Here is a 13,866-nt window from a genome sequence, read left to right on the forward strand (position 1 = left end):
CAAATTATGCCGTTTAATCAAGGCAACTTGCTCATAACTGTAGCCCTTCCCTATTAATTCTTGGCATTGTTTGCAGATACTCACTTTACCAGCAAGCAAGGTGGCCCACATCAACCCACATGAACCAAGAGGGGTGAAACCCGGTCCAGGAACTATACTCAAACCAATCATGGTCAATGGGTCACAGATGCCCTGGCCAGATCACCCTCACATTCTCTTGTTAATTCTGGAAACAGTTACCTAACCCAGTAAGCCGCTAATTCCTTTTAACACTCTGCTGCCCCAGTACCTTAAGTCTCTTTACTTTTTACCTGTTTTTATTCTTCCATCTCTGCTTATGACTCCTCCGGGCTCAACACTGATGACATAGATTGGCAAATTCCACTCCCTATGTGATGCTCCCCCTGCAACGGTCATGCCGAGTGATTCACTAGGGTCTTTTTGGACACTTACCACCTTCTCATGACAAGTGACCACAGGGTGGAGGGGCTGAAGGCACAGACAGAAAAACAAATATAGCACATTTATTTGTAAGTGGCTTTGCATTTCTTACATACAAAAAACTACCAAGATTGCATAAATATATGATGGTGGTTCTTGGTCGTACATAGAGAGAAGGAGGGAGAGAGAGGCAGAGAACTCCTCACTTGGTCCTCACTCTCAACAGAGTTACATTGTCCCAAATTCCTCAGGCTGACTCAGAGAAAATGTATATTCCAAATGGGAGAAGTAAAAAATGGGAAGAGGAATAGGTTGGAGACCACTGGAGGAATATTAAGTATACCAAGTGAACTGCACCCAAAATTTTTCAGGTGATCCATTTATTCCTGATACAGTGAGTCAACATTTCGTAAAACTCTCGTCATGCATGACTATCAGCAAGTTTTTCTAGGTTAAAATGTAACCATATTTAAATTAAATAGTTCCAGTTTAATTTATGCAGGTAATCAATTACAGAAATCCTCAAAGAAAAATAATGAATTTCCTAGATATTATACTCTAAAATCTCACCAATATCTAGGTTTGCCCCAGCTGACAACTTTACTCTTACTTTAGCAGTCCTAAATAATGTGCAGTTATAGCCTTTAATTTTATTACCTAAAACATAATATATACATTATGTAATACACAATGTAGACCAACTTTTCAAAAGCAAATTAATTGTGATTTGATTCAACAACACTAGATTAAAAACATTGAAGCCACATTCAACATTATCTTGAAGCAATAAGAGTAGGTCAAGGGTACTGCTTTATCAATGAATATGTATCAATATATATTTTTCAAAAAAGTTATTCTCCTTCCTGCTTGGGCAGTGACCTAGGAGACTAGATGGGCATTTGTTCTGCAAATAAATACTTATAACACTTGATCAAACCTCCAAAAGTCTATGGTTCAAAACATAGCTTATAGTTCTATCTAAAGAAAGAAAGTTTAAAAACACATCTGACAAAAATAACCAAGCTACAGAACAAAATATAAGTATACTACCTTTCATTTTAAAAAAAAAAAAAAAAAAGGGAAGGAAATAAGAATTTGTACTGATACTTGCATTTTCATAAAGAAATTCCGGAAGAAAAAGTGGCTTCGTGGGGGTGGAGGGGGAAACTGGGCAGATCAGGGAAGGGTGAGAAACTTTATACTTTCCATTTTTTGAACCCTGTGAATATATTATCTATGCAACAAATCAAATGAATTATAATCAAACTTCTGTAAATTTGATGGTTGACATAATACAGAACTAATGCTTGCATGTACAGAATCAATTTTTAATGCTTCATTATGAAGCAAGATAAGCCTAGGATTTTTGTGCATTTATTATCTGATGATTTCCTATGGTTTTAAATAACCCACGTCTGTTTTAATGGCCTTACTGTATACAGTAATGCCCTGTGACTGTATCCCTAGCCCTGAACATTGTGTTTAACACATTGATGATGATAAGTACATGTTTGTCGAATAAATGGATGGATGAATTGCAAATTGCCACATTGTTTTTGATAGTAATAGAATAATAAATTGGAAATTAAGATTATAGCAAGGTATATGTTACAATTAGTACTTGTAAGGTCTGGGTTGTGTTTATATGAACCTTAGAACTTTGAAGTGCCCGGTAGAGATTGGTTGTCAGATGAGGACTGTAAAACTGAAATGGGGCTTTCTTCAGAGAAAAGTTTCAAGACAAGACAAGCAAGTAACAGTATGAACATAGTGGTCCTAGCATTCCAGCTGAGGCAAAGGAGTAGACTTGGAGAGGATCTCAAGATCTGTCCTTAGTACATGACTTTTCCTTTTTAAAAAGCAATTAGATTCAGAATGTCTCTTCCTTTAACCACAAATATCTCTCAAAAGATCTTGGGCTTCCCTGGTGGCGCAGTGGTTGAGAGTCCGCCTGCCGATGCAGGGGACACGGGTTCGTGCCCTGGTCCAGGAAGATCCCGCATGCCGCGGAGCGGCTGGGCCTGTGAACCATGGCCGCTGAGCCTACGCGTCCGGAGCCTGTGCTCCGCAACGGGAGATGCCACAACAGGTTTTAAAAAAAAAAAAAAACAAAGATCCCAGCTTGGAGATGCAGGCAGTTCTGAAATGCCCCCAACTCAGGGCAAAGCTTTAAACCCAGAGACTCCAACAGGCTGCCCTGCTGCTTCAGCTTGTTCCTGGGGATATTCATAAGGCATTTATTCCCTGTGCTCTCAAAGAAGGGCTTAACTCCATTATTTCTAGAGGGCCTGGGGTATTGTAGGGGTAGTTAGTCAATCTCTCAAGGTGATGCCTTATACACATATGGAATGCTCTGGAAAATAAGGGCATCTTTTATGATGTAAATACACACACACACACACACACACACTCTTTATCTCTTCTTGAACAGCTGCCTAGTATTTCATTGTGTGAATATGCCATATCCACCATTAGTGACCTTTTGGGTTTTTTAGTCTTTCACGAAATTAAACAGTGTCACTGTGAACATCCTTAGACACACATATCTTGTGCACTTGTGTAAATATTTCTTCAGGCTAATGTCCTAGAAGTATAACTGCTAAATCAAAGAGCCTGAGCATTTAACATTTTGATAGATATTGATAAATTACCTTTGAAACAGCTCTATCATTTATAATCTCAACAACACGCTGTGAAAATGCTAATTTCCCACAATTCATCCAGTACTGGGTTTTAGCAATACAGTATTTATAACGTTTACCCAGGTGAAAAAAATTCCAATAATTTAATTGCCTTTCTAGTAGAACGTTTGAACATCGTTTGTTGCTATTTGGGTTCTATATAATTTTAAAAAATTAATTAATTAATTTTTGGCTGTGTTGGGTCTTCGTTTCTGTGCGAGGGCTTTCTCTAGTTGCAGTGAGCTGGGGCCACTCTTCATCGCGGTGCGCGGACCTCAGTGTCGCAGCCTCTCTTGTTGCGGAGCACAAGCTCCAGACGCGCAGGCTCAGTAGTTGTGGCGCACGGGCCTAGTTGCTCGGCGGCACATGGGATCTTCCCAGACCAGGGCTCGAACCCGTGTCCCCTGCATAGGCAGGCAGATTCTCAACCACTGCGCCACCAGGGAAGCGCTATTTGGGTTCTAATAGTAATAAGCGAGAGATTTTATAACACTGTAATCACTCCAGGTTCCTCTGACTTCATCTATAAAATGGGTCAGAATGCCCACATACGGCAAACCTGTGGCTAAAAGAAATGCAGTTAAATGGAAGATACGGCTTTTATGTGAGGATACTTTGGTTAAAAAATGTGTTATTAAATTCATGTGAAAGCAGCAAAATGACATATCCTATGAAATATTCCAGAAGTTCCATTGGCTTCTCTCCTGCCACTCCAGTTAATAGGGCGTGTTACTGAGGCCTTAATTATTTTGTCATGAATAAATATTGCCTGAATAATGTACAGACTGGACAGCTACTCCTTTAGGAAAAGAAAAAATTATTTGTTGTTTACTTCCATGTGTCAGGCCAGGAAAACCAAGGCTCACCATTAAAAAAAAATTTGATCAATGAATCACAACTGGCAGGAGAAAGATTGAGTGCTGAAACCTAGGATGTCTGACCCTAAATCCTTGCTCTCCCCTGTACACCGCTCTGCTTTTAGAGGTACCATTTAAACACGTGATATAAATTAATCTATCAAGTTTCAGGTGATGGTCAGAAAAACACACATGAAAGAATTAATTACCCAATTATTCCAGAAAGAATTTGTCTTGCTGAATAGAGAACTCAAACCAACTTTAACGCTGTCAAATAAAATACATGACATATAAGATTTGAATGCTGAAAGCTATGTCCTCCCGGCTGCAGAGATGTGCTGTCTATGCTTTCAGATACAAGTCCCTGGAGACAGAGTCTTTCCATCACACCTCCTCAGTGCTTACCAAGCAGTCTTGCTGCACTGAGCACAGGGATGTTTTGTCGAGCAGGTACAGGCTCAGCATGAATGTCTGGGCTACCCCAAATCAAGGTGTCCTGTGCCTCTGACAGCCACTCGGTTCCCCACCAGAGAGAGATCCATGTTAGGGACAGAAAAACCCAAGTCATCATCCCTTGACACCCCGAACCCTTCACACCCAGAGTTGCCTAGCTTTGGTTGGGAGAAGAAGAGCTAAATACGACAGAGATCTTCTTTTCCACCCGTGTTCTGTCCCCACCCCCTTCCCTACTGTGGAGACCTCAGACTATTCCCTAATGTTTAAAAATATAATTTTTTATGACACAGTTCAAACTGATTAAAAAGTATCACGGGCACCTGTATACTCATCATTCAGCTCTTAAAATACGTTATGGACTGTTTGCTTTGGATTTTTAAAAGAAAACATTTCAGACGTATAATAAAAGTATAAAGATGAACATAATGACCTACCCGTGTACTCTGCAACACAGCATCAGAAATACAGGTTCTGTGTGCAGCTCAAGTCCCTCTGTGATTTTCCTCTGGTCACGTTCCCTTTCCTCTCCCACAGAGGTAACCACACTCCTAAATTTGATGCCTGTCATTCTTTAACTTTTCAATTGGCTAAAAACTTCTCTGTCTCACAAATCTTGGTTTGCCGCCTTTGGTATTTCTTTGAATCATTTAAGCTCCTACTTTCAAAAAGCCATGTTGCTTCCTAAATAAAACTTTAGTAGGATCATAAAAAACTAAATCATCAAATGTCTATGTGTCTTAGTTTAGTTTTAAATATGCCAGTGTGTGTGTGTGTGTACATTTCAGAAGGCAGATAGAACTATACATTAAAATGAAAATAATTACAGGTTCCCACTAGGCCAGTCTGTTATATGTTTTCCAGGAACTGGACACATGACAGGAGGTTGCAGCAAAAATATTTTCAGATGACTTCGGCTGTTTCCATGATTCATGATGGTTAGGCGGAAGGGAATATAACGCCCCCAGTGCTGGTGGAAGCTGTGTTCTTAGCGGTGTAATGAACCAGAATATAATATGGTCTAGTTAACTCAACTATAATCGGATTAAAACTTTAATTAATTGAGCTAATAAGCTAGTTTTCCATTAATAAATACCATTGGTTTAATTTAAACACTAATGGTATTTATTAGCCAAAAGACACCAGGGAGTCCTTATCCATAAAAGGTTTTAGCAGGAGGTACTTGGGTTTTCTAGATTGTTTATTGTAAATAAACCTGAAATTTATGGATTTATGGGGCATGGCTGTCTGGCTGGCTGGAGAAAGGAGAGGTGGTATAGCTCTGTAGGCTGTGCAGTTAACAGTATATAAAAGCAGAGGTATTCCAAAATCAAAAATTTGAGTACTGTTTCTGTATCCACTGCTCAAAAACTCAAACTCATGAGTTATTCCAAACTGAAACACAGCCTTATGTAGAATGTAGGCATTCCTTAATCTCTGTTGCAAGACGAATGGGCTACCTATAAGATTTTAACGACAAGTGATTTAACGAAACCAGGTCCCAGGAGGAATGATGGCTAGAAGCTCATTGCCATCACAACAGGATGCCAAGCTAAGGCTATAGGACACTGAATTTGCACTAAACAAGATTTGTGTTGCTTAGATCCCCATCCAAATGAAGAGGTTACAGTATTGTCTCTAATAAAAGCCATGACAGAAGTACATATCGCACTGAGTCACCTCACTTAAAGATAGGCTACACTTTGCTGCCCTGAAGGAGGCATTCTGCCTAGAGATGCATTCCGCTTCATCCACAGTGTTTTAAAATTTTTCTGGAATTTAACGCCAGAAGGACATATGGTCTCTGGTTTGTCCCAATCCCACCACTCCCTAATGTTACATGAACTTCAAGTGTTTTTATTATCTTCCTGGGTCCTTCTTGCAAAAACAAACTTCCTAAAGGGGAATCATTAATTTTCAGGCAGACTGGGAACTTCAAAAACTAGAAACCAAGCAAACCTCTTGCTTCATTGCAAAGTGAATGGGAGCAGTCCTTAAACAAAATGCCTGTTGGAAAAACACGACATCCATCTGGATTAGGCTAGAAATTAGGTCCCCATATGAGGTCTGGTTTTCAAGATCAGGTTTCAAAACTCTCATGCACCTTCCTCTCTCCTGCTTGGATGAAAGACACCTGTTATCTCACCAGTTCTCAAAGATGGGATTTGGGGCTTTCCATTTTACAAGACAAGTCAAATAGTGTTTAAGTGATGAAGTACAGAGGTGACACTCAAAAATGTTCAAGTATGCAGCCTTCCCAAGAAAGAGCTCCCTGCAGGAGCTGTGGACTGGGCCTCACCTTGGGAGTGTTGCTCCTGTCCCCTGGGCCTGGGGACCAGCTGCCGCTGCTGTTCCAGCCAGCTTCCTGAAAGATGTCAGGACTCCGCTGCCGATGCTGGCGGGACACGACGAGGTGAATGCGCCTTTCACTGGCCTGTGTGATAAGACACAGGTGTTAGCCACTCTGAGCTTCCATTCAAAGCACCCAGCACCAGTGGCTTACCAAGATATGAGTTTGGTTTTACTTTTATGAAAAAAATTATTTCTAGTATTTTCCATGGCCATGCCCACTTTGTAATTTAGCAAGAACTTGAGTTATTTCCTTTATCCCTAAATCGGGTAATGAACGTCGCTTCAAGGGAAAAACTAGGGAAGGTTTGACTCATTCAACAGTCTTTGAAAAGACACTGTTGGACGTCGCTAATTTATGTTTAATGAATGGGCTCCACTGCACACAAGTCATGTCTGTAGGACTTTCCAGCTAGAACAGAATGTACAGCGTAAAGTGGTAGCCCAGCCCAAATCCCAGATCAAAGGTCTAAGACACAGGTAAACAATAAAGAAAAAGAAATGGAGTTGGTGGCAGCAACACCACCACTGCAGGAAGAGGAATCCTGTGTCTGACAGTTTCAAACATTGGGGCATTGGAAAGGATGAGCGTTTCAGAAATCTGAGGATGATGGCAGGTTATAATGCAGCCTGATCAAACGCCTTTCCCTTGATCCTTTTTTATGTGACAGCCGCTAATTGTGATGACTAGTCCTCTCTGCTATGTACCCTGACACTTGGACAGAGCATTGCAAATAGCAAATGCACTGATTATTAGGAAGGTTCATTCCACACCATAAATTTACCTGTTGGCTCTCTGCCACAGATGAGTTTCACTTGTGTCTGAGAGTGTGGGTCATTATTCCAGAACTGCTGACTATTGAGGTTCCAGATCTGCAGGCCAGATAGACCAGACCTTGGACCTGTGAAACGTCCAGAACAAGGCTCCCTGATGGTCCAAGATGAAGTAGTCTGCTGACCTCCCTGTCACTTGAGTAAAAGCTGACCGTGGCTAAGTCATGACTAGATTTGATTAGAAACCAGGAAAGGCTAGGTTTGAGGACAAGGAAGGCGGAGAAGAGAGGAATAAGTTCTCCCCTCTACATCTCATCCCCAGACGGCTCCGCATCACAGCACAGACGGACAGTGGCCTGCCTGCCCTCTTGCTTCACAGGCACAGATGTCACACCATGGACAAGTCAGGTCGTGAAAGGAGGCCATGGAAAGTCCACGCTCTTCTCCATGGGCTCAGACAATGGGAGTGGAGATATTCGCTTCCTGCCTCTCCGCAGCTTCCTTCTCATCGCTCCCACTCTCCGGAACAGGGACCTTGTCTTACAACCTTAAGCAATAAGAACCCACCAATAGATCAAATCCCCACAGTTGTCCAGCCCAAACCTTCATGACTTTACATTCTTATATTAATGTCTCTTCTCGGCGATCTCTTGAAGAAGCTTAGGGGTCATCAGTTGGGTGGCTATACATGAGATGAATGTTTAAAAACACCTGCTGAAGTGCAATGTCTATTGTAAACATCATGGTGGATGGTGGGCCAGGAGAGTTGACTCATTTCACATAAACGTAGGAAACCCTACAAAGAAAGTCTAAGTCCTTCACTCACTCTCCTTCACATCATCACCTCTGCTGCCCTGCCCAGTCATCACTTACATACCCTTCCTCTGCTCATTTGCCTATCTTGAATTCCCTGGTGTCTCTCATCATATATAAAGCCTGTGTCACAACAGGATAAAAAATAACAAGCCCAGGAAACAATACTGAAGTAAGCTGACATGAAGAACTATGGTATTAACCAACTAAACTGAGTTCTTGGAAGAATATTTTGTAATAACTGTCTCTTTCTTTATACCGTAGGCCTCACTTATCCAAATGAGGTTATCTCATTTGGAACTTTCTGAAGGAAAAATTACTAAAAGATAAGAAGTGGCAAACATTCAAGTCAAAACTTCAACTGCTGAGCCCAGATGCGCTCCTTATCTTCAGGGAAACTCCGACGTTTTGAAGGATCTCAGTGGTGGCGGTGGGTTTGTGTCCAGGCCCACATGTTGTACCATGTCAATCCAGGACCAGCAGCAGTGGCAGGCCCAACCAGCTCATGATAATTGAGAAAATCTGAGACTTTTACATACTGAATCAACTTGCTATGCAAAATCCCAAATGCCAAGAAGTAGCCTAAGAGCTATTTAATTCGCATTTTCCAGCACGAATTTCTCACTGGATTTTCAAATGCCGACTTTGGCGGGAATACACCCCAATAAATAGCCCTGGTATCAACTTACTTGGAAATAAATTCCCTGCAAGGCTGGATCTCCAGCTCTTACCAGCCACCTTATAAATTGCTCTCAGAGAGATTCTATTTGATGCTTTCTTACCAAGCATTTGAAGTTGAAGGTGGAAAATGGGCTAATGTGTTTATCCTGGCTCTAATTCTCAGCAATAGCTGGATTCAGTGTCAAGAAATGGCCCTTAGCACCAGATAGCCTTTCTTTCCACTGGTGTGAATGTGAGGTGAGTGTGAGAAGAGGGGCGTCACAGAAAGACTGAATGAAGGAGAGAATGGCACGAACTTGTTTATTTCATACTCACATAATCTGTGCCAGGAAGATGGGGGCAGCAGGCCTGTCATTTAAATGACAAACCTCGGGACTTCCCTGACTGTCCAGTGGTAAAGAATCCGCCTTCCAATGCAAGGGACACAGGTTCTATCCCTGGTCGGGGAACTAAGATCCCACACGCCATGGGGCACCTAAGCCCGCAGGCCACTACTACTGAGCTCGCGTGCCTCAACTAGAGAGACTGTGTGCTGCCAACTGCAGAGCCCACGCACTCCGGAGCCCATGTGCCACAACTGCAGAGTCCAAGTGTTCTAGAGCCCACATACCACAATTAGAGAAGAGAAAACCCACACGCCACAACTAGAGAGAAGCCCGGGCGCTGCAACAAAAGATTCTGCATGCCTCAGTGAAGATCCCGCATGGCGCAACTAAGACCGACGCAGCCAAAAAATAAACAAACAAAAATAAATTTTAAAAAAATAACCGACACTCAAAGGAAGAGGGAGCACAGCATCTTTCTTGCATTTCTTGGGATGCTGTAATTTGGGCAAAAGGACTGTTTAACAATTGTGACTCTTTCAAGTGGCAGACCAGGCTAGAGGTAAATCCTTTTTACTTTTTCCTCTCCTCTCTTCTCTTCTCTCCCTTAAACATTCTAGATCTAGACAAATTCTGGACACAGTGGTTACCAGTTGCACAGCCTGGCTGCTGTATCATTTTCTTTCTACTCTAAGAGCCCAAGCATTAACTCCCTCTTCTCCTTTCTTTGGCTAGGGGGAAGGGATTCTGCTGGCCTCTATGTTCTCCCCTGTGGACCTCCGCTTGTTGGCAGGTCTCTTCTACAAACATTCTGTCCCTGTGGCTGACAGGTGCCTGCTCTGGACCAGCCACTGCACTAAGAGCCTTGGGAACATGGCTCCTGCCCTCAGAGAGCTTGTCCTACTTCAGGGAGAGTCAGAAGCAGGGGCCAGGAAAGAGATATGGGTAGCACACAAAGGAGTCTCCTGAGGTGGGACCAATTGCTTCCAGCTGAAAAAAACAGGACAAATCTCATATTCAGAGAAAACCAGAGGGCTAAAACCGAGTAGCATTTCTCATGGAAAGGCTTGTCTTTGTTTTGTTTGATGACTTTCTCTCTGCGCTTTTGAGATTTGACTCAAAACTGCGTATATTGTTTATACGATGGGAGTAAGCAGAGGTCACGGAAGGCAGCCATAGGCCGGCAGCCTCATTTATATTTAGCCCATTTCAAAATAATACGATCCCATCTCTTACAGCTGGAAGGAAGAGTCTGAGAGCGCTACACTAATGCCTCACAGGGCAAGCATCTTCCATCGCGTTCACCTTGGAAACGGCTCTTTTCTCTACAAAATCCACTATGGTTCATAAGAACTGCAGGGTGCAACACGGACCAGAAGCTTCACAGAGAGATGGAAATCAAAGATGCCACTGCACAAGGGGCCAGGAGAGGCATTTTGCAGAGCTGTGAGCCCAGGGAGACTTTGTACTGACCCAGTGTTGCATGGGTCCATGCGGGGGCTGTTTAGCCAGTAATAACTAGGGCAGAGCAAGAGTTGATAGAGTACCTGTACTTCAAGGTGTGACGTAGCCAAAGGCTCTACCTATTCATTTGCGAAGGAAGATTGGAGTTAAACCAAATGTACTCTAGCATTTGCTGCTTTTTAACCATATATACATATATATATATATATATATATATATGCATATGCTTAAAAAAAACATTTGGTGAACTGTAATTCATGTGGGTTTGGTCACTGCATTGATATATTAGCTTCATAAAATATCAAGTTAAGAGCTACCACACTCGTGCCCCCTCAATGCCACAGGGTATAGTTCTACACAAACACATAAAACAGAGGACTCCAAACTGACTGTTGGGCATTGAGATTGTGCTGCCCTCAGCAGACAGACCATGTACACGGCCCCCTTTATGACATAGTATAGACCCACTTGACTGGAGGTCCCTCTTCTTACAGAGATAAGAGCTGTAGTTGGATTTATAATAATAAGCTATTTACAGAGTTCGTCTCTACTTAGTGCTCCAGCCATTAGCATCAGAGGTCTTTTCTTTTTTTTAACAAATAATTATAGTTTTATTTTTTATTTCCAAAGATACTGTAGTATATAATAGAACGTTACATGTCACGTGCAAGATGCAATAACTCTTCCTATCCCTTCAAAGGAATATCCCAGCCATAGGTCACTCTGTGGGAAGACTGAAAAAATTTGCTGCTATGTAACTCTTCCCATGGCATTATAGTTTCTATCCTCAAGAGGTCATAGACTCCACTGTATTTGATAGAATCTGGGTCTAAGGCTGGCTCAGGTCTGGAATCTGAGAGAGGGATTGTGATTTTTCAATACCAGCTATAAGCCAAGAGAATTAACTGTTAAACTATGAAAAGCAGTAAGAGTTTGGTTATTTTACGGAATAAAACACCAACACTAACAATCAGCGATTTTCTTATATATCTTTTTTTTTCAAGGTAACAGTAGTGTTTTTTTTAATTATACACATCTATAAACCTAATAAATAGATTTTCTGTATTTTTTTTTTTATACAGCAGGTTGTTATTAGTCATCCATTTTATACACATCAGTGTATACACGTCAATCCCAATCTCCCAACTCATACCACCACCACGATCCCTCCCCCAACCTGCCGCTTTCCCCCTTGGTGTCCATATGTTTGTTCTCTACATCTGTGTCTCGATTTCTGCCCTGCAAGCTGGTTCACCTGTACAATTTTTCTAGGTTCCACATATATGCGTTAATATATGATATTTGTTTTTCTCTGACTTACTTCACTCTGTATAACAGTCTCTAGATCCATCCACATCTCAACAAATGACCCAATTACGTTCCTTTTTATGGCTGAGTAATATTCCATTGCATATATGTACCACATCTTCTTTATATATTTGTCTGTCGCTGGGCATTTAGGTTGCTTCCATGACCTGGCTATTATAAGTAGTGCTGCAATGAACATTGGGGGGCATGTGTCTTTTTGAATTGTGGTTTTCTCTGGGTATATGCCCAGCAGTGGGATTGCTAGACCATATGGTAATTCTATTTTTAGTTCTTAAAGGAACCTCCATACTGTTCTCCATAGTGGCTGAATCAGTTTACATTCCCACCAACAGTGCGAGAGGGTTCCCTTTTCTCCACACCCTCTCCAGCAGTTGTTTGTAGATTTTCTGATGGTGCCCATTCTAACTGGTTTTGATTTGCATTTCTCTAATAATTAGTGATGTTGAGCAGCTTTTCATGTGCTTCTTGGTCATCTGTATGTCTTCTTTGGAGAAATGTCTATTTAGGTCTTCTGCCCATTTTTGGATTGGGTGGTTTTTTTTTTTAATATTGAGCTGCATGAGCTGTTTATATATTTTGGAGATAAATCCTATGTCCGTTGATTCGTTTGCAAATATTTTCTCCCATTCTGAGGGTTGTCTTTTCATCTTGTTTATGGTTTCCTTTGCTGTGCAAAAGCTTTGAAGTTTCGTTAGGTCCCATTTGTTTATTTTTGTTTCTATTTCCATTACTCAAGGAGGTGGATCAACATAGAGCTTGCTTTGATTTATGTCAAAGAGTGTTCTTCCTATGTCTTCCTCTAAGAGTTTTATAGTGTCCCGTCTTACATTTAGGTCTCTAATCCATTTTGAGTTTATTTTTGTGTATGGTGTTAGGGAGTGTTCTAATTTCTTTCTTTTATATGTAGTTGTCCAGTTTTCCCAGCACCACTTATTGAAGAGACTGTCTTTTCTCCATTGTATATCCTTGCCTCCTTTGTCATAGATTAGTTGACCACAGGTGTGTGGGTTTACCTCTGGGCTTTCTATCTTGTTTCATTGATCTATGTTTCTGTTTTTGTGCCAGTACCATATTGTCTTGATTACTGTAGCTTTGTAGTATAGTCTGATGTCAGGAAGTCTGATTCCTCCAGCTCCATTTTTTTCCCTCAAGACTGCTTTGGCTATTCGGGGTCTTTTGTGTCTCCATACAAATTTTAAGATTTTTTGTTCTAGTTCCGTAAAAAATGCCATTGGTAATTTGATAAGGATTGCATTGAATCTGTAGTTTGCTTTGGGTAGTATAGTCATTTTCACAATATTGATTCTTCCAATCCAAGAACATACTATATCTCTCCATCTGTTTGTATCATCTTTAATTTCTTTCATCAGTGTCTTATAGTTTTCTTCATACAGGTCTTTTGTCTCCTTAGGTAGGTTTATTCCTAGGTATTTTATTCTTTTTGTTGCAGTGGTAAATGGGAGTGTTTCCTTAATTTCTTTCAGATTTTTCATCATTAGTGTATAGGAATGCAAGAGATTTCTGTGCATTAAGTTTGTATCCTGCAAATTTACCAAATTCATTGATTAGCTCTAGTAGTTTTCTGGTGGCATCTTTAGGATTCTCTATGTATAGTATCATGTCATCTGCAAACAGTGACAGTTTTACTTCTTCTTTTCCCATCTGTACTCTTTTTATTTCTTTTTCTTCTCTGATTGCCAT

The 13,866-nt window shown here is 41.1% G+C and overlaps 1 protein-coding gene across 7 annotated transcripts in view; it reads right to left on the reverse strand.

Annotated features, from left to right (window-relative positions):
• Positions 1 to 13,866, reverse strand: part of LNX1 (ligand of numb-protein X 1) — a 199,962-nt gene that overhangs the window by 10,624 nt on the left and 175,472 nt on the right. For all 7 annotated transcript variants that reach the window (XM_073805255.1, XM_019928167.3, XM_073805258.1 and 4 more), the window contains 2 exons: positions 6,732 to 6,866; positions 312 to 489 (listed from right to left, as the gene is read on the reverse strand). In XM_073805255.1, the coding sequence (XP_073661356.1) occupies positions 312 to 489; positions 6,732 to 6,866 (313 nt within the window). The remainder of the gene's footprint in view (positions 1 to 311; positions 490 to 6,731; positions 6,867 to 13,866) is intronic.

Source organism: Tursiops truncatus, chromosome 5 (genome assembly GCF_011762595.2).
Source record: "Tursiops truncatus isolate mTurTru1 chromosome 5, mTurTru1.mat.Y, whole genome shotgun sequence".
NCBI classification, from domain to species: domain Eukaryota; kingdom Metazoa; phylum Chordata; class Mammalia; order Artiodactyla; family Delphinidae; genus Tursiops; species Tursiops truncatus.